Raw genomic sequence first — 26,533 nt, forward strand, 5'->3', positions numbered from 1 at the left:
GTTATAAATTTATTGTTTTCAGACATAAATATCTTCTTTACATTTACTATGAAGTGACAAAAAGAAAAATGTGATTTGTGCGACAGTGGATTCAATTAGTTATTAGACATTAGATACTGCACTGAATGTTCATTTAAATTACAATAAATGAAACATTCTATAGTCCCTTAAGAAAGGTACCGGTAGTATAATTTATGAAGTACATATCATGCCAGGATAGATTACTAAGAACAACATCATGGTAGTGTAGATGAGACAGGATCTAATCAGTGCCAGGTACAGCAGGCAGGATAGAATTATGGCAGGACAGAAACATGGCAGAGAAGATTATGTTATGGTAGACTAGGGAGGATAGAATTATAGGGGGATAGGAACATAGCAGAGAAGATTATGTTATGGTAGACTAGGGAGGATAGAATTATAGGGGGATAGGAACATGGCAGAGTAGATTATGTTATGGTAGACTAGACATAGCAGAGTAGATTATGTTATGGTAGACTAGACAGGATAGAATTGTAGGGGGATAGGAAATTAGCAGAGTAGATTATGTTATGGTAGACTAGGCAGGATAGAATATGGTGAGATCGAAACATGGCTCAGAAGATTATGTTATGGTAGACTATGGAGGATAGAATTATGACAGGATATGAACATGGCAGAGTAGATTATGTTATGGTAGACTATGGAGGATAGAATTATGACAGGATATGAACATGGCAGAGTAGATTATGTTATGGTAGACTATGGAGGATAGAATTATAGTGGGATATGAACATGACAGAGTAGATTATGTTATGGTAGACTAGAAAGGATTGAATTATGACAGGATAGGAACATGGCAGAGTAGATTATGTTATGGTAGACTAGGCAGGATAGAATTATGACAGGATAGGAACATGGCAGAGTAGATTATGTTATGGTAGACTAGGCAGGATAGAATTATGACAGGATAGGAACGTGGCAGAGTAGATTATGTTAAGGTAGACTAGGCAAGATACAATTATGGTGAGAGAGAAATATGGCTTAGAAGATTGTTATGCTAGACTAGGCAGGATAGAATTATAGTGGGATATGAACATAGCAGAGTAGATTATGTTATGGTAGTCTAAGCAGGATCGAATATGCATTGTAGACTACATAGAATGAAATCATTGGCAGGGTAGGCTATAAAGTATATAAATGTAGGGGGTAATATAGACAAGATATAGTGATTGTTGGTAGAATATAGTCGTGAGCCATGGTAAGGTAAACTAAGTAGGATAGTGTAAGTGACATGGAAACATTGTGGGGTGGAGTACATGGAATGGAATCCAGGCAGGTTAGGCTAGGTCAGACTGAATCAAGTCAGAGTAGATTAGTCAGGGCAGAATCATGGTGGAGCAGATAAACTAGCTCGGTCTTGTATAGTACTGAACATTGTCTAAATACTCTTTATTCTTTATCTCCTTCTCTGTAGGATGAATGTCATAACTTTATTAAGGTTCTGCTAAAAAGGGATGAAGAAACATTGTTTGTCTGTGGAACAAATGCTTTTAATCCTTCCTGTAGAAATTATAGGGTGAGTATTATTTTTTTTAACATACACAGTTCAGTTACGATGCATAATATCTAGAGGTGCAGCGCTAAATCCGTCTTGGTGGCACTGTGTACCTCAATTTGAACAAGTGCGCCTAGATTTGCATCAGAGCAAATGGATTTATAGAGCAAGATAGCGGCATTTGAAGAGCTACAGAAGTTTGCACATAGCTTTACAGAACAGAGCAAAAACTAGATTTCATTTTGTGAAGCAAGACTATAGAATGACATAAAGGAGGAAAATTACCCATACAAGTCCATTATTTTATTTTTGTTGTCATTACAAATCAGCTCTATAAAGTGGCATGCTTGTATTTTTTATTGTACAGTCTGTTTCTACAGTGTATACAGTATATATTTATTTACTTTGAGATAGGCAATATAGACAATAAAGGACTGGACTTTCAATATGATGTCTAAAACAAATATCGGTTAAGTGTGCTTCAGCGGCACTTGCAGATAAATGAGAGGGCTGCTGGAGAAGCACACCTGGGTTTGTGTACTGGAATGTGTTTCCTCTTCTTTTATCTGTTCCACTACTGCAGGCCTTGAATAATAAACGGATTCTTGGGGGCCTGTCTGTTTCACTGATAATCAACCATAGCTGTGGGGGTCAGCAGCCTGTTGTTTACCTCTCCAATGCAGTTTCTTATAACTACTTCATTTCTCTGAACAAACATTGACATTTGATTTGCATTCATTGTTTGTAGTAATTTCTTAATAATGTTTGTATTGAGCGTTTGCTGTTTTTTTTTTTATCATATTGTAAAAAACGCAAAAAAACAGCATAAAAGTAACAAAGCAAAAAGCAGTAATTTTTCTTTAAAATGTCCCCCCCCCCCTAAACGATGCAGAGAGGGGGAATGTGGGTTACATACATACAGTATATCTGTATTTTCTGTAATCAGTAATATGTTATTCTCCAATAATACCATGTTTTTGAGTTCTGAAGTGCACAAGTGAAATGAGCTCAATATGGGCGCAATGAAAAGACTAGTCATGTCATCCCTCTGTTAATATGAAGCAATGGTTATGTGTTATAAAATCATAATTCTTCTACTTCTCCACCATTCACTGCTTGTAGCAGGGAGCGGAATGCAGCTGGCTTTCCAATAACTGTGCCAAGCAGTGACTACCCCAACTCCCCTTGTCATCGCTTCATTCTCCTTCGTTACAATTAATGCTTCTAACAAATCCCAAGAAGTCGCCCCTGCTCTTTCGCTCTACTGTCTTCTTTGGGAAGTTTTTTTTTTTCCCTTTATTTTTGGCAGCACAATTTACAGAATACAAACGACTCATCTCATCCTTTCCCACAGATGTTTCCTTACAATAATCTCGTGCCTCTGCTGATTTCATCACCTGCTGCCCATGTCATTTGAACCACAAGTGGGATGTGTAGGGGGAACTCACACAAGTTAACATGGACACCTGTGTTCTCCCTGTCTGTTCTGCTAGCTTTGCAGATGGCACTCCATCAACCTTTGACTCACGAGCAGCAGACAGACCCTGTACTTGGGCTGCAAAGTGAAAACGCAGATGGGCATCAGACATTGTGGTGCTCCCATGTAGGATAAGCCCTGCTTATTTTCTTCTTACTGACACTTCCAAACCCCAGCCTAATTGTGCTGCCTAGAAAAGTAATTGCTTTCTGAAAGGCGGGACAGTGGAGATTCATGACAGGAAACAAATGATGACAGGTCCTCAGCTGAATGATGAAAGCTTCATAACATATGAGTTAAAAAAGTTAATTGCCGCCTGGTACGGCAGGCAAGGTTGTTTCTCATGAACCTTAAGCATTTTTTTGATTTATGTCAGGCACACCATTCCGGAGAATGAATTACATTCAAATTTACAATATAGATAGGGATGATCTATGCTTTCCTGACGTTTCAACCACTGGATTCTGCTCTGGACCCAGGAAGCTTTGGACTGTGTCCCTGTGCTGATATCTTACAGCTCATGCGTGTTGAATTAATTTCCCAACAGCTAAGGATAAATTGCAAACTTAATTTGAACAATATTTGCCAATTATTTTTAGTTTTAAGCATATGTCAGAATTTTTTTTACCCATATTTTAAAAATAATAGTATGGTGGTAAAATTCATAGGACAAAGTAATACATGCTATTGGGCTTAGTTGACCCCTAGTGACATTACCACTCTGCTCACTGGCAAGCTGCTTGCTGGTAGAGCTCCAAGTTTGTTCTTCTGAACAGAAGAGAATTTATTGCATGGCTGTATGTTGAGAACGTGCCAGTCACCGCAGATCACATGGGCAGTGCAGGAGAAATCACGTAAAGAGATAAAATATCAGCTGAGAGACTTGCAATTAACAATTGTAAAATTTGAGGGTGTGCGATCATTTAATAATAAGATCTAGTGATGGTCACTTACTACTTACTGTACATTTCTTCCTATCTTCAGCAGCCAAAACCTCATAATTACACTGTAATTCATGCAATACTACAGTATTTTTTGAAACATATTGTGAAATATTAACAAAACAGAAATATATGTGTGTATATATATATATATATATATATATATATATATATATATATATATATATATATTATTTTATTTTATTTTTTTCAAAAAAAGTATAATCTTGTTTTCTGCGAACATCATGACACATTACTCACAAAACTTTTAAGTGTTTTTAAGACCATTGCAGCCATGATAACAAAAGTTGTTCTAAAACTGGGGATGGCTAAAGGGGTACGTCAGCTAGTTTCTGGATTATTAACATTGATTTGCAATAGCTGAGGGAACAGTCTGTGCTGCTTTCGAGATTTGATAGTCATAATAATAACTAAAGGGAATGTTCATCTATACTTTAGAAATTTTAAAATAGCTCAGCTTCATCTTGCTTCCCAATTGCTCTGTTACTGTGCCTTGTTGACCCCAGTACACTGTAGTCAGAGTTTTTATGGTAATAACATCGACATTGGGAGACAATGAATTGGTGTCTAATGATAATTAACTTTACCTTACTTAGGTAAGCAGGGCTGTTTAACAATACTTAAATCCTACCTTAGCAAGTATTTCAATGGTTATTGAATTGAGGTAAGCTAAATAGAATACAGTAGAGAATGCTGCATTGTTAATGAGTTATTACCACTTTATTTGTCAGATGGACACACTTGAGTTCTTGGATGAAGAAATTAGCGGGATGGCCAGGTGCCCATATGACGCCAAGCATGCCAATGTCGCTCTGTTTGCAGGTATGGCCGTCATTTTAAAACTTGTCAAACGAACATTAAAAACCCACCTTTTCCTTAAAGCCTTCCAGTCTCATGCCTAAACTCCCACCGGTCGGCTACCTCTCTTTCTCATCCCTTCTTCCCTTCTCCCCCTTCCTCGACTCCGTCTCCGTTTCTCCCGTCTCTCCGTCTCATCCATGTGTCTGTCTGTCTTCCCCTCCCTCTAGATTGTTCGCTCCTTTGAGCAGGGCTCTCCTACTTTCTGTTTCCATCACTTTTAACTGCGCTCTCCAGCTACTCAGCTCACCTCCTCTCAGTCCCTCTGCCCTCTGTCTCCTCTCGCTTCTCTCCGCTCCCCTCAATGACTCTCAACCTGTCATCCGTGCCCACCCTCTTGGGCCATAGTTACCTGCCTATACTCACTTTTCCCCTCCCTCCCTCTCTTTCATGCTGTGCCTGAGCCCCCAGAGTTATAGTGCTTACTGTTACTTGTACTGTGCTGTTTCACCTTGTACTGTGCTATTGTTTGTCCTTGTACGGCGCTACGGATACTTTGTGGCGCCCTATAAATAAAAATTAATAATAATAATAATAACTTGTCATCTGAAATGTTTCACATGGACAGAGAAGTGGCAAAACCTATGCTACTTTTCCAGTTTATTAAGAAATTACTATTTTGTATCAAGTTTTTCTACATTGGTGTCCTCATCAAAAGATTTCATTTTATGGCCTCCACATTTTTGTTACCAATAATGATATTCTACAACTGTGAGCACCACATTTCATTATTTACTGATTGGTGTGTTATTGGTTATGGCAATTCCTGGTATGAAAAGTAGCCAGTATTATGTACATTGCATTAAGCTGACAACTCCTTTGTATCCAGTGTGTTCTCACTTTTGTATTGTACATGTATTTTTATGCATTGAGCAGGCCATCAACATTTACAGGGCTGAACTGAAGTGAATGGAATTTTGTAAAAATCATCAAAACCAAGTGTGTAATTTTAATTCACTTTTTTTGTGCTGAGCATGACTCTATACATTCATCACCATTAGCTATTCATATAGCGCTACTAATTTTTCAGCGCTGTACAGAGAACTCGCTCACATCAGTTCCAGTCCCATTGGAGCTTATGGTCTACCCTAACATACACACAGACCAAGAGAGACTAAGGTCAATTTGATAGTTGCTAATTAACCTACTAGTATGTTTTTGGAGTGTGTAAGGAAACCAGAGCACCCGGAGGAAACCCACGCAAACACAGGGAGAACATACAAACTCAACAGAGATAAGGTCACGGTCAGGAATCAATCTCATGGCTCCAGTGCTGTGAGGCAGAAGTGTTAACCGCTAAGCCACCGTGCTGTCCACATCATTGATAAGCTTTGAACTGAACTAGTGCTACACGTGCCCGGCTCCACATCTTGTTATATGATCTTTGTTGCATATAGAAAGTAGCACATATGAGTTTTTATATAAAACTTCATTCATCCAAAAATGTGTTTATTGCCCTGTTCATAGTGACATGCATTACACATCCTATTGAATTTTAAACTTGAGAATATTGCAACAAAAGAGCATTGAAGTTCTTTATTGACATGTAAGCTCAGAAGACCCAGTTGGCCAGTGTCTCAGTAGTGTACCTCGAGCATGCATTAAATAGAAAGAGACTGAGGGCTAGATTTACTAAGCTGCGGGTTTGAAAAAGTGGGGATGTTGCCTATAGCAACCAATCAGATTCTAGCTGTCATTTTGTAGAAAGTACTAAATAAATGAAAGCTAGAATCTGATTGGTTGCTATAGGCAACATCTACACTTTTTCAAACCCGCAGCTTAGTAAATCTAGCCCTAAGTGGCTCAGTTACCAGCAATAGTTAAGTTACATATTAGATCCGTAAATCATTATTGCATTCCAACGTATGTCGCATCTGCCTGGTTATATGTTTACTTACATATTACATCCGTAAATCAGTATTGCCTTCCAGCGTGTGTTGCATCAGCTAAGTAATGTATTAAAACAGGAAAGGAAAGAGCTAAGATAATCACTTGCCCTGTTTTTAGGAAGTGCTAAGGTTATTTCTGAGGTTTGTGTTGTACTTACCTTTGCTAGCGGAGCATATTGTAATGTTGTCCAATGTTGCAAATGTCAAGAGAACTTTGCAAGTTAGGTGAAGTTTTTATTGTACATCAAAGTCATCTTTTATGAATGTTTAAAATGTCCATTGTTAAATTGAAATGTCAGATATAATTGAAAATATTACTTTAAAGATCAGAAAGGTCAGTGCATAAATTCTCATTTGCATCTCAAATGCTGTTATTTCCTTTTAATTCTAGATTATTACCAAATAATAGATTAGATTTATGGAGATGTTGGGAGCTTTAGGTCACCACTATCTGTAGAGGTACAGGTTGTCTATCCCTGCTCTAGATCAGGGCTGTAGAACTGGATGAGATATGGACTAACAAAGGAGAAAACTTTTCACAAGCTTAATTAAATGAAAGGCTGCACTGCATGCAGTGAATTTATTTAGCAAAATGTTTTGTTCGTCTTTATTAAATGTTGACATTCTTATAATATAATTCTGCTTTAGCATTTGAGCATACTGGCCCCATGCCTGCGCTACATTTCCCTCTAATACAGTGTACAGAGCACACACAAAGACTCAAAGCAAATCTATTTTCTAAAACCGTGATGGATGTGTCTGAATGACATTTTATTGTTGGTGAAATAGGAGGAACTCATCACTGCATAGTACCCCTGGGCGGTCTATCACATTAAATATTATATGCAGTGGATGTTTTAGTACTAACCCCAAGTGTCCTTGTAGAAACTTTATATTTTTTTACGGTGATTTAGATGCCATTTTATGCCTTTTTCTATTAGCATGTGTATTGTGTAATACAAGACCACCACTGAAATATGCCCCAAAGGTACCAATAAATTGTAAGTTAGACACTTATCCCTGGCTAGTGTGGAAGGTATTTCACTGTTCTGTGGAGCCAAGTCATGAGCTGGTTTTCATTACTGTACTTCAACTACAACAAAATAAAGAAAAAGAAAAGAAAAAGTATTCCGGCGGGGATAATGAGAGTGGAAAGATTGATAATTTCCCATGACTCGCTCTTGCTCTTCGACATTGGCCAAAATGACCATGTAAACACATGTACGTAAGAAAGTAATTGAATTCATCTGCAATATTTAACTGAACGTCATTGGCATTTAACAAAGACCAATGTACAAAAGTCCAAGTTAGTTTATACTGTGATCTCAGTATGCAAGAATAAATGTGCTGCTTACAGCAGAACCCATAGTAAATGCCTGGAGCTTCCTATCAGTTCAGTACAGAGCAGTCTATTGTTTCTCCTGTACTGAAATATGTAAGAGGCAGTGAGCATCTTTCAAAATATGAACAACGTAGATTAGAGCTGAAAATTCCGTAAAGGTCTTGTCATGCTGGAAGCCCCACACCAAGAAACAACAATGTGTTCAACAATGCCCCAAATCTAACACAGTGTTCCAAGAAATAAAAATTGTCATATTGAAGCAATCTATTAAAATACTACCATACTACTACTTCTGTTACTAGTACTATTAGTAATAATAATATTGATAGTTTCAATAATGTATTGCTTTATACAACTATTATAAATCAGTTATATTAAATTAAGAAAATTGCTATAAACCAGAAACATATTTCACTTTTTCTTTCAAGTGTTATTTGTTAAATAAGGAATTGTAGGACTTTATGTAGTCATGCGCTTTGTAATTCAAATCGCAGCCTGTCTATCATGAGCATTTAGCCTATTAGCTTAGTACAAATGACATGTGGGAATTCTTTGTAATGTTTTCAAGCATAGAGAAATACATTTACACAAAGTCTGCTCCAATGATCTTTGCTGAAGAACCGCCCTGGTAATTAGTATAGGCCTACCCACAGTCCCTAGCTGCATTTTGTAGTGGCGGCACATCCATTTCCAAGAGTGCTTTGCTTGTTATTTAAAACTTATGCCGCTTTAAATTAGCGGTAGGTCAAACAATTTAACATATTTATTTCCACCTACTATCCAAAGGAACATATCATAGTATTGGCAGCTTAAAATGTTTGTTGTTATGCTACATGCATTTAGGTATTATAAGTTTTTATAATTGCTTTCAAATCTTGCTAGCCTTGGATCAACTTTTATTAAAGAGCTTTTATTAAAGAGGGATCAGTGGCCTATCCAATGCCATGTTGTGATATGTTTGAGATGGGAAAATCTTTTATTTCTGTCTGAATCTGTAGAGCTCCTAAAGCATTTTTTTTAGATTTTTAGGTGATGTATTCTTAAATATCTGCTTAGCAAAGCCAATCAAGTCTTCTACCATTTCCAAACTTCTATTGTGCTTAGTTTTCTCCTAACATGATAAGGAGTTGGATGCAATCAGGCATCCGCCCAGTTGATTGAAAAACACCTTTAATCACCCCTTTGACTGATGTTTATTTTTACATTGGCCAAAACAGTATGGTCGCTCCCTACTCATCATGACGCAAGTAAGCAGTAAGGTTGTTATAATGACTGACACATGCATTACGCCAAACGTGTCGAAATTAAAACAAAAACAAGTGAATCATTTCCCGTTAATGTATTCATTTTAGAATTTTCTTGTCAAAGAAAAGGTCTCCTGTCATATTTCTTATTTTAACATGCCCAAACTGTTTACTTCTACTCTTTGGTATTTTGGTAATCTCATCTTCTCTCCTTCAAGATGGAAAACTTTATTCTGCTACTGTGACTGACTTTCTTGCGATCGATGCTGTGATTTACCGGAGTCTAGGAGACAGCCCAACTCTGCGGACAGTCAAATATGACTCCAAATGGTTAAAAGGTAAGTGACATCTTCTATAGGTCATCATGTGAGTCAGGGATTCTTCCTGGATAGGCTGGTTCTGTAGCTTCTTCATTTATTTTGGTCTTTTCCACTCCACTTAACAGAACTTGAGCAATTGCCTTAGAAAATGCTGTTATACTTCTTTCTTTTTTTTTTTTTAATTGTCCCAAGATAGTTGGTTATCACCCATTCTTTGGCTGGTTGTCAATTTATTCTATAGTTAAATTTCAGATCCCGGCTACAGAAGAGTAGTGTTACATACAGTGCCATCAAATATCATGTCAATGTATTCCAGCTGTATATAATAAATGTATGCAGAACTGTCACCCCGTCAGGATGTTACCGTTGGGTTTGGAGCTAAACATCAGTCGATAACAGCAGTGATCCCCCCCAAATATTATACTTTTGTACGGCACATTTCAATCCATACAATAGTAACGTAACAGTACTGCATTACATAGCACAATACAGCACAGATAAACCAAACAGGCTACATCAGTGTTGGCTAATCTGTGACACTCCAGGTGTTGTAAAACTACAAGTCTCAGCATACCCTTCCAGCAATTAGCTGCTATGTATTGGCAAAGCATGCTGGGACTTGTAGTTTCATAAAACACCTGGAGTGCCACAGATTGGCCAACACTGGGTTACATCATCAGCTTGCATTGCAATATCCATCAGGAGTAAATGGAGAAAAAGAAGGGATAGGGGAGATATAAAAGACCATATATGAAAGCAGAAAATAAAAACTAGTATCATTGGCCACAATTGTATTATTGTTCTAACATTTATACATGCAGAGACATCTTCTCTATCATGCAAAGCAAAACCCACGTTACCCTCTAATTTTAGGAAACGTGTCTGAAATGTTCATTACCTGTGTGTGTGTGTATATATGGGTATATAGATAGATATGCATGTTTGTATGTATATATATGTGTATGTATATATATATATATATGTGTGTGTGTATGTATATATATATATATATATATATATATATATATATATATATATATATATTCCAATGAATGTATCCCACTTTGTTGACAATATGCACATAACATTCCTGGATTCTTCATCTCTGCTTTCAGAGCCCTACTTTGTTCATGCTGTGGATTACGGAGACCTTATCTACTTTTTCTATCGTGAAATTGCAGTTGAATACAACAGCATGGGAAAGGTAGGGCAAGAAATGGACGTAAATTACCTGTGCAGCTGCTCTCAAGTCCTCCCAGCAATAGGAGACCTTGCAATGAGAGCCATTAATCACCATGACAAGGCCACCTTTTGGGAAGATTGCTTTGCAAATCTTGAAACTTTATAATGTCTCTCAAGTGCAATACCCTTATGTAGGATATTACTGCTAGGGGAAGTCACCACAAGCCGCATCATTGCAGTGCTGGGAGCAAACGTGTGGCTAGCGAGTGCGTTGCAAGCTTAGGGAAACTAGAGCATTCACACCTGATACAATCATTTCATGCTGTATTATACAGTCGGCTCTAAAAATTGAAGTGGGGATAATACAAATTAACAAAAAAATGATAAGTAGTCTACTTAGCTGACACTGCACATATAAACATGGCTCTCGTAATCCTTTCTATGTTTTATATTACTATGAGGAAAGACACCCATTGCTCTCCAGCTGAGATTAGACTACAACCCAGCATCCTGTTGCGGTTCACAGGTTGCCTACACTAAACTTAAGTGTCAGTAAGATTAAAGGCCATATGGAAGTTACATAGTTATATAAGGTTAAGGAAGACTCTGATAAGTGGTACAGCCTGTGGTCCATACCGCTACTAAAACTATCACATTCCAATCACTTATATTTTCTATACTGACATTTCTAAATTTCCACTTTGACCACTGTGTACAGCTATAAATGGGATGTTACCAATATACTTTGATATACAGTTCTGACCACAGACTTGTTTATATATATTTCATTGAAGCGATATAGGAAATATGTTGTTAGAGCTGTTATTTGGATCTTGCAGACTGTCTAATTATGTGAAACAATTACCAGTCCACAGGGAGATATATTTGCTCTGGTGGTGGGCATCTCTATTTTGTGCTGCCTTTTAGACAACCACACATGGAATGCTGCCAGTTGTTGTACAGTACCAGCTGATCACACACAGCTCTTTCCTTATTCAGTGGGAGCCGCCAGACAGCAATGCTTTATTATAAATACAGTGAGATTCTGTTAATTCAAACATAGATACCATTAATCCAACTTTTACAGTTGTGGAGCGATAAAGAGAGATAGAGATAGAGATAGAGAGAGAGAGATTTATAGATAGATATAGTTAGATTTTGATATAATGATAGCTAGATAGATATAGATCTATAGATAGAGATCTGTGGATATTGATAGAATGATAGATAGATATAGATTTATAGATAGAGATCTATGGATATTGATAGAATGATATATAGATATAGATTTATAGATAGAGATCTATGGATATTGATAGAATGATATATAGATATAGATCTATAAATAAGGATCTATGGATATTGATAGAATGATAGATAGATATAGATCTATAGATAGAGATCTATGGATATTGATAGAATGATAGATAGATATAGATCTATAGATAGAGATCTGTGGATATTGATATAATGATAGATAGATATATATTTATAGATAGAGATCTATGGATATTGATAGAATGATAGATAGATATAGATCTATAAATAAGGATCTATGGATATTGATAGAATGATAGATAGATATAAATCTATAAATAAGGATCTATGGATATTGATAGAAAGATAGATAGATATAGATCTATAGATAGAGATCTATGGATATTGATAGAATGAAAGATAGATATAGATCTATAGATAGAGATCTATGGATATTGATAGAATGATAGATAGATATAGATCTATAGTTAGAGATCTATGGATATTGATAGAATGATAGATAGATATAGATCTATAGTTAGAGATCTATGGATATTGATAGAATGATAGATAGATATAGACATATAGATATTGATAGATACACACACAAATGTGGGTGGTGGCTTATACAACATTGTCCTTTTTGTAATAGTAGGGATAATAATACTGTGATAGTAATATAACTTACCTTGTAATAATACCTTATAGTAATATCATTATCAACGAAAGGTTATGTTGCTGCCTTTAAACTGGCTGATGTGTGTCAGATGGGCTAAAAATCATTTGCTAGATTAATAAAATACATTGTATAAGTATCACTTTATATCAATGAAATTTTGTCATTTAAAAAGTTAAATATATACCTAAAAAGCGAGATAAAGTTTAAAAATATTTATGATGAGCACATAATTGCATACCAGACAGTTGTAGAAATGAGTTCTATTTAGAAACTGTCTGGGGTCAGAATATGACATTAAGAACATTAAACAGCGGAACCAGTGAAATTTGAACTGCTGTGTCTTCACACTTCAACCCGCCAGGCTGTTTCCATTCTGCAATCCACCAACATAAAACTATTTGTTTGCAACATTGTGCTGAAATGCAACAAATATAGATTTAGTTATTTTTAATTTAGGAGGAAAGCTGAAAATGTAGTTAAAATCAGTGGTAACATAGACAAACTCATTTAATCTCAAAATGTCATTGCAAATGTGGTATCTAGGTTGGGAGTCTTTATTTATGTACTGGTGCAGATTTGTAGTTTATTTAAAGCTCTGTGGGGTATTTATAGAAATCTGAAGATGCGGATGTGCCAGTTCAATTAATGTGTCTTATTTTTCCAGTTACTTAAACATAAGAAATGAAGTATGGTACCATGATGTACTTCTGAAGAATTGTTCCTGCTACTGTGGCACTTGTAGTTCCACAGCAGCTTGACTGCCACCGGTTGACTCTCTCTGGTGACTTGTAGTCATTTATATTGTCCTTTATTTATGTAGTGGCAACATTTACTGAAGACCTGCATAGGCAAACCGAGGGGGATTCCCTAGTGCCTGGAAACCCCCCTCCAAGCCTGGGGCACTATATAATTGAGGTGGCTGGACCCTGCCCCTCCTTCACATGGCTCTTCTTGAAAAGGGAGAGTTGCGTGCACCTAACAGTAGTCCACACAACATTGCCCATGTATATTATGGGGATAGGAAGAGTTGGAGATGTCTAAAATTATAGCAACGCCCCCATGCATGCTGGTCACACTCACTGGCGGGGTGGTGTGGAAACCCCCCCTCTACAAACCCTGCGTTTGCCCCTGACCTGTACAATTTGCCTATCACAAGCACTGTAGGTTAATTGGCCCTATATTAAGTGTATTTGGACTGTAGAAGGAAGAGCACACGACCATGGAAATAACTCCACCTAGATAAGTGCCCTGCTCAGATTCAAACCCAGAGCCCCAGCACTGCCAGGCAGTTTTCCTCTCGTAATGCCACCACATTTGGAGTGTGAAATTGTCACCTGCCTCTGATGTAGTGTTTCAGTATAAGTATTCAACTCTTAGACTAGGCAGGGTTTAAAGGGTCCAGACAGCAATTACAGCAGAAGTTATTTTTTATAGATCAGCCCTCGTAGACTGCGGTGAATATGTAGCACTTTAAGCGATTAGCAAAACAAGCTTTTAAATTCATAAGTGCGAATGCTAATTCTGCATAAGCTTTAATTAAACCAAATCAAAATACTATTTGGATGACTTCAGTGACTAAAATGTCATTGAGAGGCACTGGTTATTAGAACGGAATGAGACAGTGATGACCGAAATGAGTTATAAAGGAGAATGATTTGTTGGGGTAATGAAAAAAAAAAAGCCACTGAAGATCTAAACATTATAGAGAGTAGAGATTTGGAAAAGCATCCGGCTTTCTGAGTAATCTGTTCTGTAAATGCAGAATGTGCTTTTGTCTGTGGAAATGGAAAGCTAAGCAGTCTTTCTAGAAATTAATTTATATATTGCAGACATCTGATCTTCTGTGGGATTTATTGCACTGCTTTAAATGGCACATTCTTATCTTTTGTAACACATGGTTCTAGCGCTGACTTTCCCTTTTGGTGCTTATTTTTTTTCCTAGAGGATTATATAGCTATTGTATCCTATTACACATCCTGGCATTTTCTGACACTGAGGTTGAAATACTGTTTTGCTCTGCAGGTGGTGTTTCCCAGAGTTGCCCAGGTTTGCAAGAATGACATGGGGGGCTCTCAGAGGGTGCTTGAGAAACAGTGGACTTCGTTCCTTAAAGCTCGATTGAATTGCTCTGTTCCTGGCGATTCCCATTTCTACTTTAACATACTGCAAGCTGTTACTGATGTGATTCATATTAATGGCCGGGATGTCGTGCTAGCTACATTCTCCACACCGTACAACAGGTAACTGTGAGCATGTGCTGCATATGTCTTTTCAATAAATCTACTCTGAATCACACAGCCAGGCTGCAAATTAGTTTTTCTGGTTAAAGTGTAAATGTAGATGCCACTTCACTGTTGTTTTTTCTTACCTGGCGTTATTCATCGTTTTTAAAATGCTACCCTCCTGAGTTAGTCGTTTTCACAAAGATGTAGTAAATATGACCAAGGACTTACAATCCTATAAAACCAAGTATATACTAAAATTGATAAATAACATTAGCTGCAATAGAATATAAAGCCTTTCATGGCTTTGAGGATGAACTGTAGATATATGGCAGTGACTGTTCTCTATCGTTGTATTTTAAATAGCTTTAATCTTATTATTAAAGAGCCAATGTAGTTAGGGCAACAGGAACTTAGGTAGTAAGACACAATGGCAAATCTAAAAACAACAACCTAAACATCTGCTTCCTTAACGTGTAATAAAATATTATTGCACACACTTGAGTAGATTATGCTGGCACTATATAATATATCTAAACAAGAGATGAGTCAATCACCTAGCCCAGACATCACCTTTTGAAACTGATGATTGATAATGTAGCCCATCTATGCCACATAAAGATCACAGATTTTGGTACATCTCATACCAACACTGACAGAAGTAAGATAAGTCATACTTGCCAACTTATGGCAAGTATGATCCAGGAGCTCTCTGGGACAGGTGGGCGTGCAGGGGACGGGGCTCCGAAATTCGCGTTATTTTGGCTCTGCCCCCATGATGTAATGAAGCAAACGCGTCATTCTACAGCGGGGACGGGGCCAAATGCCGCGATTCCCGGGGAATCGCTGCATTTTGGATTTAATTCTGCCAACCTCACTAGGAAGTGGGCAGATGCGGGAGACCATCATACTCTCCCGGGAGTCCGGGAGACCCACCCAGAATTTGGGAGTCTCCCAGACATTCTGGGCGAGTTCACAAGTATGAGATAAGTTTTCCATATTTCTTCCCAATCCATAATTAAAGGCTAGCTATTGGTATAGGTCTTACACAGTGTATCCCCTGAGATACAAGCAGATAAATGTCTTTACACACTTTTGAATTAGTCTGTAGAGGCCTAGCTGTAGTGCCTGAGCCTGCTTGTAGACATGCAACAACATGTAAGCAGCCTTGTTAGCCCATCTCATCACAGAAGACTGTAGAGTCATTTCCTGGCCCACCACATATATAAATCATACTTCTATTTATTATTCTGCAAACAGTTCATATATTTTACATATTTTATATTTATTTATCAAGTTTTATGCTTCCTCCATTAAACCCATTTTGTGGACTGAACTCATCGCGTCAATTCTCTTAGAACTTGTGAAATTACTAAAGCAGGAAGCAAGAAGTACCTCATGCCTCCATGATTACAATAGCTGCTATCGGATTGATAAGATGCATTCTCATGACTGTTGGTTCAACCCACAAAATGGCTGCCTCCAATGTGATTTGGAGGCCGGTAAACTTTAACCTAACAAACAAGTAACTACTATAAATGAAGTCACTTTTAAACAGACTGTAATGTCTTTAAAAAATAAACACCTAGCAAACTGAACACAGGCCGAATCCTGTCGTCTGCTATTCTGCTCATGTCTTAATTGGACACTTTAGCTTTAAGCTGTCTTTACTACAAGCCTAGATTGGTCTTTGTGGCACAGTAGGATTTTTGTGAATTAATGCTAGAAAAGTGTTGATAATATCTACAGGCCGACGCTTCAAAATAATAGGTCATAATTCTCGCAGCCCATTACCTACTGTGCAAACCCCAGGGCTGAGATGTTTTCTCAGGGGATTGCTTTCTTTTTAAGTTCACTGTAATTAGGTGTTTTTTTAGAAGCCATCAAGGAAAAGTCTGCTAACAGGAGCTCGGCTGGCGCTACTTTTGTCTGTTTTGCATGGCTTTGCCCTCAGTTTTCAATAGATAAGGGTCATGGAGTTCAGAGCTAAGCTTTCCATGACAGTAAGGCTTCTATACGGCATGTGTTTCAGTCACAAATTGTATGCATAGCTGTGAAGTGAGTAACAAATTCTGGGAAATGTCACATTTCAGCATCCCAGGCTCTGCTGTCTGTGCTTACGACATGGCCGACATCGCCAGTGTGTTCACTGGGAGATTCAAGGAGCAGAAATCGCCAGACTCCACGTGGACCCCAGTTCCTGATGAACGTGTACCTAAGCCAAGGTAGTGTGTCCCTGATTACTTATTCCCTCAGCAATTCAGTCTGCGGTGAGGATGGATGGATGTGTATAAGGGAGAAACAGAGGCACATTATTTTTCAATGGTACCCCTTTATCTACTCTCCATAATCTGGTGCGGAGGGGGGTGGTATTACTAAACATGATGAATTGTGTCCGACTGACAAATTTGACATAATATACCAATATATTTTGTAATGTATGTGAATAATAAATTACTTTTGACATTTATTCACAATAACATTCTAATCACTTTTGACAATACCCCTCCTTATTGTATATATGATTATAAGATGAGTGCTATGACATTGGTATATGATCATATTAAAATATATTAGTTGGTAAGGAAAGTTTGCTCCTAATTCATACTTGCCTACTCTCCCGGAATTCCCGGGAGGCTCCCGAATTTCGGGGAGTCCTCACGGACTCCCGAAAGAGTTGGCAAAACTCCCGAAATTTGGCGAAATTTCGGGGGAGAAATCTTAAAAGTGGGCATGTATGTCCTATATTTGTATATGAGATTTAGTTGTGTAAGGTTTCGCTTCATGTGGACACAGACAATGCAATTTTTTCTTTGTTTAGTAAACAATCCTTGCTGAGGGTAAGAAAATCAAAGTTGGCATGATAGTTTGGTATGATAGTTTGATTTGTGCTCCGTGTCCCACTGTTCTTCTGCTCTGTATTACAGGCCAGGCTGCTGTGCTGGCTCCGCAACCGTAGAGAGATACGCCACATCCAATGACCTTCCAGACGACACTCTTAATTTCATTAAAACGCATCCCCTGATGGACGAGGCGGTGCCCTCCATAGTGAACAGGCCGTTGTTTCTCCGGACCATGGTTAGGTAAGTACTTTCCCATGTCTTGGAGTCGGAGCACAGTGTGTGCACTGCTGTTAGGAAATGCGTTTCAGGTACTTTGAAGATCTGTAAACATCTCTGCTGTCCTTGGCGTTTCTCCAACACGAAGCGATGAGAGTGCAGGGCAGATGTCACCAACGTCCCAGGGCTGCTTTCAAGATATGAAATGTCATTTCAGCTGTGCTGAAAACCAGATGTCAGTGAAGATAGAGATCAGGAGGTCCTACATTATTAGCTGACCTCACAAGCTTCAGTGGTGGAGCGAGGGACATTCACTATCAAACCAGTATATTGGCCAATTTACTTTTTAAGCCATTACACTCTATCTCTTAGTGATATACATATATATACCAAGTAATTCTAGAACTGATGCAAGGAACACTGGGGATTAGTAAATTAAATCAATCTTAAAATTTTTCATGTTGCTACTGTGACTAGTATTTTAAATATGTGGCATTAGCACATAGTCACATGCTTTCTATTGTTACCTTTTTATTATTTAACTTATCAAAAACACTTGGCTGTTATTTTTGCTTATAGGAATTGTTTGTTATATCACAGCAATTAGACATATCCTAATGATGTCCAGTGCTCTATAGTGACTTGGTATTTGCTATATATGAAAGGGAAGTTTATTATAAATATATGGAAACGTTTTTAGGCTTATTATAGATTAATGAATTCTTTAAATTATTATACATTTCTAAACGGATCCTTTGGTATAAATATAAGACTAATGATTGTTTTTGGAGTGGTTATAGTATCCAGGGGCCTGATTCATTAAGGATCTTAACTTGAGAGACTTCTTATTTCAGTCTCCTGGACAAAACCATGTTACAGTGCTAGGGGTGAAAATGAGTTTCCTGTTTTGCACATAAGTTAAATGCTGACTGTTTTTTCATGTAGCACACAAATACTTGATAGCTTATTTGTACACTGAAATTTAAAGTTGATATTTGTGTGTTACATTAAAAAACAGTCAGTATTTAACTTATGTGCAAAACAGAATACTAATTTGCACCCCTTGCATTGTAACATGGTTTTGTCCAGGAGACTGAAATAAGAAGTTTCTCAAGTTAAGATCCTTAATGAATCAGGCCCCAGGACAATAAAATAATAGCTTAATAATGAAAATGTTTCTAACGCCTTTTCTAGGTATCGTCTAACAAAAATTGCAGTTGACACTGCAGCAGGTCCGTACCACAATCACACAGTGGTGTTTCTGGGATCAGAACGGGGAGTGATTCTGAAGTTTTTGGCCAGGACAGGATACAGCGGCTTCCTCAGTGACAGTCTCTTCTTGGAGGAGATGAATGTTTACAATACTGAAAAGTACGTCTTTCCTTGTGTGTGTCCATGTGTTGTACTCTATTGTTCTGCAATGTTGTGGCGTTTGTATCTCCTCATTGTATCTGCAGTTTTTTATTAGGAGAATGACAGATCTGAAAACACTGAAATACTTCTCTGGTTGATGTAACATGTTTTGTGTATTTTTTTATTTCATGAATATGGTGAATCAGAAGCTAAGCGCAGGAAGGAATCCAATCAGACTTTCTGGCAGGTCCTGTGAATGTTAAAGGACGCTGATGATTTTCTAATGCTAGTGCAATAAATACCAAAGCAATGTTTGTGTAAATACCGTAAGGATGCAGAGATTGCTGAAGTTACAAATCTCTGTGTCATGAAGCTTTCAGTGCACATCAGAAATATAAGTCTACTGTTCTATCTTTCATTCCATTCCCATGCAAGATGATGGAAACTAAAACATGCATTAGACTTAGTGATCTGCTATCAGGTTTGTTCATTTTGTTACTAGGTTGTTCATTTAAATTCTTTGTAAACGTTTACTGAAATAATCATTCAGCCATGGAAAGATCATTGTTCAACTCTTGGATTCCAGCAAAACGATAGTCATGTCATCATTGTGTCATTGCACCAGCCCCCGCATCAGATATGTCTTTAAAAAAGCATATCTTTCATCATCATCATTATCATCACCATTTTTTATATAGTGCCACTGATTCTGCAGCGCTGTACAGAGAACTCATTCACATCAGTCCCTGCCCCATTGGAGCTTACAGTCTAAATTACCTAACACACACAGACAGTGAGAGAGACTAAGGGCAATTTGACAGCAGCCAATTAACCTACTAGTATGTTTTTGGAGTGTGGGAGGAAACCGGAGCACCTGGAGGAAACCCACGGAGAACATACAAACTCCACACAGATAAGGCCATGCTTGGGAATTGAACTCATGAACCCAGCACTGTGAGGCAGGAGTGCTAACCACTGAGCCACTGTCTGCCTTCATATCTAATTGTGACGCAGTTACATGAATGCGCCCTTACTGTATACAGCCTTTGCTTTCTTGCCCCTCTTTCCTCCTCTCCAGGCGTAGGCGGATGCAAGTCAACAATACGCAAAAATATATATACGTATATATATGTGTATGTACTCTTGGTGCACGTGTGCAGTACGGAAGTGGGAACCTTATGCACAAATAACAGACGTGTCTTCACCTCTAAATGTCAGAACATGTCACCCGTTCCATGAACACAGATGGTTAAAAAAAAGAATGGCACCGAAATAGCTAATGGTTCTGCTTATAACAAATATCATTTAAAATTCTATTTTAACAAGATTTTTGTATACAGTGGACATGTTATGTATTTTTGATGCATAATGGAGTGACCACAAATCTCCAATGATATACATGTCACTGCAGGTTTTAGAGCTCTAGATAGATTTGTATTCCGAACTCTTCACCATAATCTGTGAATATATTAAATGATAATATCTGCACCTATTTGTGCTATATAGTGGCTGGAAACAGTGACTTTCTGCAGTGCGCAGTCAGTGGCCACATAGACTTCTAGTAAGCTGTGTCCATTCACTTCTACAAGGCAGCTACAGCACTACTCAGGAATTCAGCTTGATAGGTTTCCAGTTCACATCCTGTTTATGCCCAGACAGGCTTATTGTGACGTTCTTATTCCCAATGTTCCTGTTATAAGATGTAGGAAATTCATCTGCTATATCCTCCTTGTGTGAGAGAGCTTTCAGCAGCCACCTCTGAGTACTGATATGTGGGTGAAATGTGTGAATCTTATTGCATCCCTTACATAATACAGGATAAAATTGGAATAAACTAGTAATCTATATTTATTCTTTGTTGCACAGATAGTCACTTTAGTCTGTTTTTAATGGAATTCTATATTAAACATTACACTGAGCCATAAGTGCTTGAAGTGTAATAAGAAAGATTTCCTAATTTAAAATGTTAAGTTTCTATTGTTTTATGTTGTGTGTATCTCATGGTTATTTTTATTAGCTACAGTCAGTTTAGCCTTTGCAGAGTTTCGATTTTCATACCCATTTTCCTTTAAGTTTGAGTTGCTATTTTTACTGAGACATGTCTTTAAAATGTTTTGTGTTGGTACAGTAACGTGTAAGCCGTGTCTTGATGGGAATATTGTATTGGTCTCAGTGACTGAACTACTATTGATGCACCAGGGCCCATGAAGATAATGGGGCCCACTGCACTGCAGATGCAGAGGGTCAGAACTAGTGTGCTGTGGGCCCTGGTTCCCTCCTCCCTGCACCGGGGCCCTCAGCTCGCTAGTTCCACCTTTCATTGGTCTGATATGTTGAATTAATAAATACTTATATTATCATAATGTCCCATAGTGTGAACCTTCATTCTGTTCTGCTTGTGCAGGTTGGAGCCTCTTTCTAGAACCTCACTGCTGAACACTATAGAGAGAATCCCATTTCTCATCACGGATAAATATACCTCATGGACTGGTCTAGATTAAATTCTTAATCACATTGCTGCCGTTTCATAGTGTTGAACTGAGCCTGTCAAAGGCAGGGTGGTAGATTGTACTGGAGAGCTTCCAAGTTGATTATTTTAATTAAAGTGGAAATATAGCCTTCTCTCTTGTTCGTCTTCATTGGGAACTGGTATAATAGTTGTGTTGGGAAAATCGAAAATATTATATAGAGAACAGAACAACGTCACCTAATACCTGAAATTATGTGGAAATGGCATATTGTTTTCTTGGCTTTATCCTTGTTCAACCCATGGGGCTAGATTTACTAAACTGCGGGTTTGGAAAAGTGGAGATGTTGCCTATAGCAACCAATCAGATTCTAGCTTTCATTTATTTAGTGCATTCTACAAAATGACAGCTAGAATCTGATTGGTTGCTATAGGCAACATCTCCACTTTTTCAAACCCGCAGCTTAGTAAATATACCCCATGGACTTGTGCAAATGTCTATTGTTTTTAGAAAGCACTAATATTATTAATAAAATGCCCTCCTCTTGTTGTTCTGTGTAGGTGTAGCTACGAAGGGGCAGAGGACAAGAGGATTATTGGGATGCAGCTAGACAAGCAGAACAACGCTCTCTACGTGGCCTTTTCCACCTGCGTCGTCTGGGTTCCTCTTGCGAGATGCGAACGTCACATGAAGTGCAAAAAGTATGTCTTGGTCTGTTATATTAATATATATTACACTATATTATACTGTAGCTCATTTATGAGAGATATCCTTATGCTAATGCAGCTCAGCTGCTAATCCACCAGCATACAGAATGGTCTTTCTGTGACTGACTGGGTTAAACAAGATGAAATCCTCATTCTCTTCTCTCACTCCTTTACGTCTAGGACTTGTATCGCTTCCAGAGACCCTTACTGTGTTTGGTTGCGAGAAGCGGGAACATGTTCACAGCTGTCACCTGGTACTAAGTAAGTTGACACAAATCAACAGATAAAACTATTCCACAGTTGTTATGTCAGTGAATGTTTTAATTGGATATGCAATTGAATTTGTTTTGGATCTCTGCTGAGATACAGTGGTAATTATAATTAAAAAAAAAAAAAGACTGAATAATGTACAGTCAGTTTTACACAATGAGCCAATGTTTCAATCCCGCAATATAGGGATTTGCCAAAGAATTTTAACGAAGTGAGTTCTTTAACAAGAAGAAGTTGTCCTTGGGGAGCAGGTGCATCCATGCCAGCTAGCGGTGATAAGGGAGAATATAATAGGACCTTTAAATTCATCAAACTCCTCTGAGCAGCCACTTGTTACACTAAGCAAAAAAATGGAATATGCAATTGATAAGTACAGCAAAGTGATTGGCGCATCCATTTCCATCTACACAATCAGTGCTGTGAAGCTGAATCAATAGCAATCACATGTTAGTCACCGGCCAAGCAGCGTTTCATTAAATTTTGTTAAAAACCAGCAATTTTGTTAATCTTTACATTGTTATATTAAATACAATGCTTTGAGTTTACAACAAAATGTAAAACTATACTATAGATTATAGAAGTCTGTCCAAAGAACACTGTAAAGTACATTTAGAAAATGCATTTAAAACAGCTGTAAATATTCATGATAACTACAGGCTGTTACATCACAAACCACTGAAAGTTTAATGAGTAAATCGTTATTTTGGGTTAGGTTTGTTTTGATGTCAATATTTTAGTAAGCAATAACCTCATGTCTACGTAACCATTTGTTGTGTACAAGTTGAGTTTGTTTACTGGAAACAAAAATAAGAAGCCACTGGTCCATAGGAAGTCATTTTCATATTGTCTTCATTAAGGAGACTGAATTAAAAGCAAAAGTTTCTGGTTAGAACACAAGCATCTGACTAACGTATGGAGCCACTTTCTAAAAATATACCCACATCTGAGCAGCATTCCAGGGCACAGATGACAGGAGGAAGCCTTCTGCAAAGACACAACTCTTATTGTACAAGGGGCTGTTTGGGTGACACATGCTGTTCTGTCCTAAATAGCAGATTTTTCTGTGCTTCCAGTATCACTCCTGTTATGGAGTTAAGATTAACACACGAAGGGGACTGATGCAGCTCGGATCACCGGGGGGAGGAGGGGCGGCTCGGATCACCGGGTTGGGGGGGGGGGGGGGAGGGGCGGCTCGGATCACGGGGGGGGGGGGCCTCACGGGGGAATGGAGGCCCTCTTAGCCCAGGGGCCTCCATTCCCTTAATCCGGCCCTGCCTATGTGTGGCAGTAAGTGGAGTATTTGATTTGTAACTATTTGGAGCTATGCCAAAAAATTAAGTGTTCTATGGGGTCATTTCTTCTCTAAAGTATTAAAAGAATACTTTAGAGAAGAGATGTACATTCCTATCAGAATGCAATGGATCACACATGCATACCTTCTAACTGCCTGATTTTGGCAAGGCAGTCCCAATTAATGGACTAACATGGAAGTGACAGGAACTTCATCAAAGATGGGGTTTGGCGGTGTGTTGGGGGTGGGGTTTTGGATGGATCAAGGTTGGTAGATTTGGGTGGATTGGGGGTGAGGTTTTGGGTGAATTGGGGGAGAGGTTACAGTCGATAAATGGAGTGACTTATTTTGTCCAGATTTTGCGTATGTAAATGTTGGGAGAAATATGATCATATGAATGAACCTTTACAGTTAACTAATTCTCAAAGCAGTCAGGTTTACAGGATGTTCCTATTTGCAGAGTCTTAAAATATCAGAACTTTGTGCAACAAATCAGACTTGAATTTGAGACTTGTCATTTGGTGCAAATGTTCAGGTGTTCAAAATGGTCGTATGCTATTGTGCTGGGTGCACAGTACTGACATAGAAATCTGTCAGAAACTTGGCCAAACATTTATATAAATAAATACAAATCTGTTTTCATTGCAGGACATCAAACTAACTGTGTTTGTTTTTGTTTTACTTAAAACAAAATATTAGAACAGATGTCAAATAAGCAACAGCATGTAGCTCACCTTCCAATTATTATTAATGGGATAAATTCAAGGTTACCACATCTTCTGGCATCTATATTTTTGTTTTGTTTTTCTTTTGATGTCTTTACCCTTCTTGACTTGTATTTTTTTATATTGTCCAATCTGTGCACATGAAGCTTTGAGGTTTTTACACCAGCTGCATGAAGCCTGTGTGCCGGGGTTCCTAATCCTGTGTTTCTTTCCCCCTTCACAGAGTGCCATTTGAGCAAGACGTAGAGCATGGCAATACAGACGGCCTAGGCGACTGCCAAAGTAAGCAAAGAATCAGTCCTGTGTTTACTTTGGGTGAAATAAGCCTCCTAAATTCCCAGAGTCAACATTACCTGCAACAATAATAGCAAAGACTTTGCAGTAACTGAGCTGAAAGAGTTCTATCATTGTGAGGTTGACATGAAAAGGATCCTCTATGTTTGCAGAAGGGGAAATGTAGAGGGCATTTATAGTGTTGATTTTGATGTGGTAAAAATCACAGGAAGAAAAGGTGGACCATAAGGAAGGTGTTAAATTTCGTAGACCATAAGTTGTACGGAGAGGTAGAAGTAACAATTTCTTCTTTTTTGTTTCTTTTCCAGATTCTTTTGTGGCACTAAATGGTAAGAAAAATGCCGAATTTTCAGATTTCTTTTTTTAGAATCTGATATTATTGTTTATTTTTTTTCTATATTTTTATACTTTACATTTTATTTTATTATTACTTTGTCTATTTTACACATTTCCTCTTTCAGCTACTCCAGTTACAAATTTTACCCTCCGCTATTTTTCCATAGACTTTTCAACTGCACCTCCAGATCAGGAAATATATTACACAGTGTATGGTCAGTTTATACATGTTTTGTAAAACAACTTCTCCTAGTGGTACTTTCCATTTTAGAAGCTTTTTTTGTACTCCTCCCTAACTGTGGTTCTGCGTTTACCAAAATTGCCATTTCATAAGAAACAGATGCTTTAGGCATGGTGTGATTCCAGAATATCTACACGTTCGCTCGCCCACTAGCTCTTTCCTTAAGAACACAGGTAAAAAGCTTTGCTTTGTATTCAAAAATGATTTAAGAACAATAAACACATATGGTAAAATAGCAGGAAATGCTTAGTTATAATGCAATAAAATGTATAAATATAATTTAACATATTAAAAAAAAAAAGAAAAATCAATAGTACTTCTTCCTTAAGAATAATTTATGTTGAAATTCTATTAGCACCTTTTTAAGATATGAATGCACTATAGCAGAAATATTAATATGCATCTCCCAGTAGTAGTTTCTTATTTCACTGATTAGGGGATATAAGATATGAAACTTGAAACATTGCAAGCAGAGGGGAAAATATTTCTTAAGTTAAAGTGGGAACGGTTGTGGAAGTCTGATATCCATTGCCACAGACTAACCTAATAAATTGATATCACATTAATAATGTATTAAGTTCCTTTAATCTGATAATGCTTGGTTAATGGCCTTGCAGATTGCTTCCCTGACAGTATTTTGATACAAATTAACAATAGAAATTATATTTTTTTTCCCCATTGAGCATGTAGGTGGATAAATGACATGCCTAAATTTATACAGAACTTTCAGTACACTTCATACAGCTCTCTATTGTTTGCGAGGGGTTTATTTTGGCATGTGAAGACATATATGCTAAAAGCCTCTAATTAAATCCAATTT

The 26,533-nt window shown here is 37.7% G+C and overlaps 1 protein-coding gene across 4 annotated transcripts in view; it reads left to right on the forward strand.

The window, feature by feature from the left end:
• The window catches only part of SEMA6A (semaphorin 6A), a 156,520-nt gene that overhangs the window by 65,381 nt on the left and 64,606 nt on the right, over window positions 1-26,533 (forward strand). For 2 of the 4 annotated variants that reach the window (XM_075179421.1, XM_075179394.1), the window contains exons 6-18: window positions 1,457-1,558; window positions 4,708-4,798; window positions 9,528-9,647; window positions 10,745-10,833; window positions 14,770-14,987; window positions 17,063-17,194; window positions 17,897-18,052; window positions 19,223-19,399; window positions 22,410-22,550; window positions 22,737-22,817; window positions 25,066-25,124; window positions 25,445-25,465; window positions 25,640-25,687. In XM_075179421.1, the coding sequence (XP_075035522.1) occupies window positions 1,457-1,558; window positions 4,708-4,798; window positions 9,528-9,647; window positions 10,745-10,833; window positions 14,770-14,987; window positions 17,063-17,194; window positions 17,897-18,052; window positions 19,223-19,399; window positions 22,410-22,550; window positions 22,737-22,817; window positions 25,066-25,124; window positions 25,445-25,465; window positions 25,640-25,687 (1,435 nt within the window). The remainder of the gene's footprint in view (window positions 1-1,456; window positions 1,559-4,707; window positions 4,799-9,527; window positions 9,648-10,744; window positions 10,834-14,769; window positions 14,988-17,062; window positions 17,195-17,896; window positions 18,053-19,222; window positions 19,400-22,409; window positions 22,551-22,736; window positions 22,818-25,065; window positions 25,125-25,444; window positions 25,466-25,639; window positions 25,688-26,533) is intronic. The other 2 variants (XM_075179402.1, XM_075179412.1) reach the window with 1 other exon arrangement.

Source organism: Mixophyes fleayi, chromosome 1, assembly GCF_038048845.1.
Source record: "Mixophyes fleayi isolate aMixFle1 chromosome 1, aMixFle1.hap1, whole genome shotgun sequence".
Lineage (NCBI taxonomy): Eukaryota > Metazoa > Chordata > Amphibia > Anura > Limnodynastidae > Mixophyes > Mixophyes fleayi.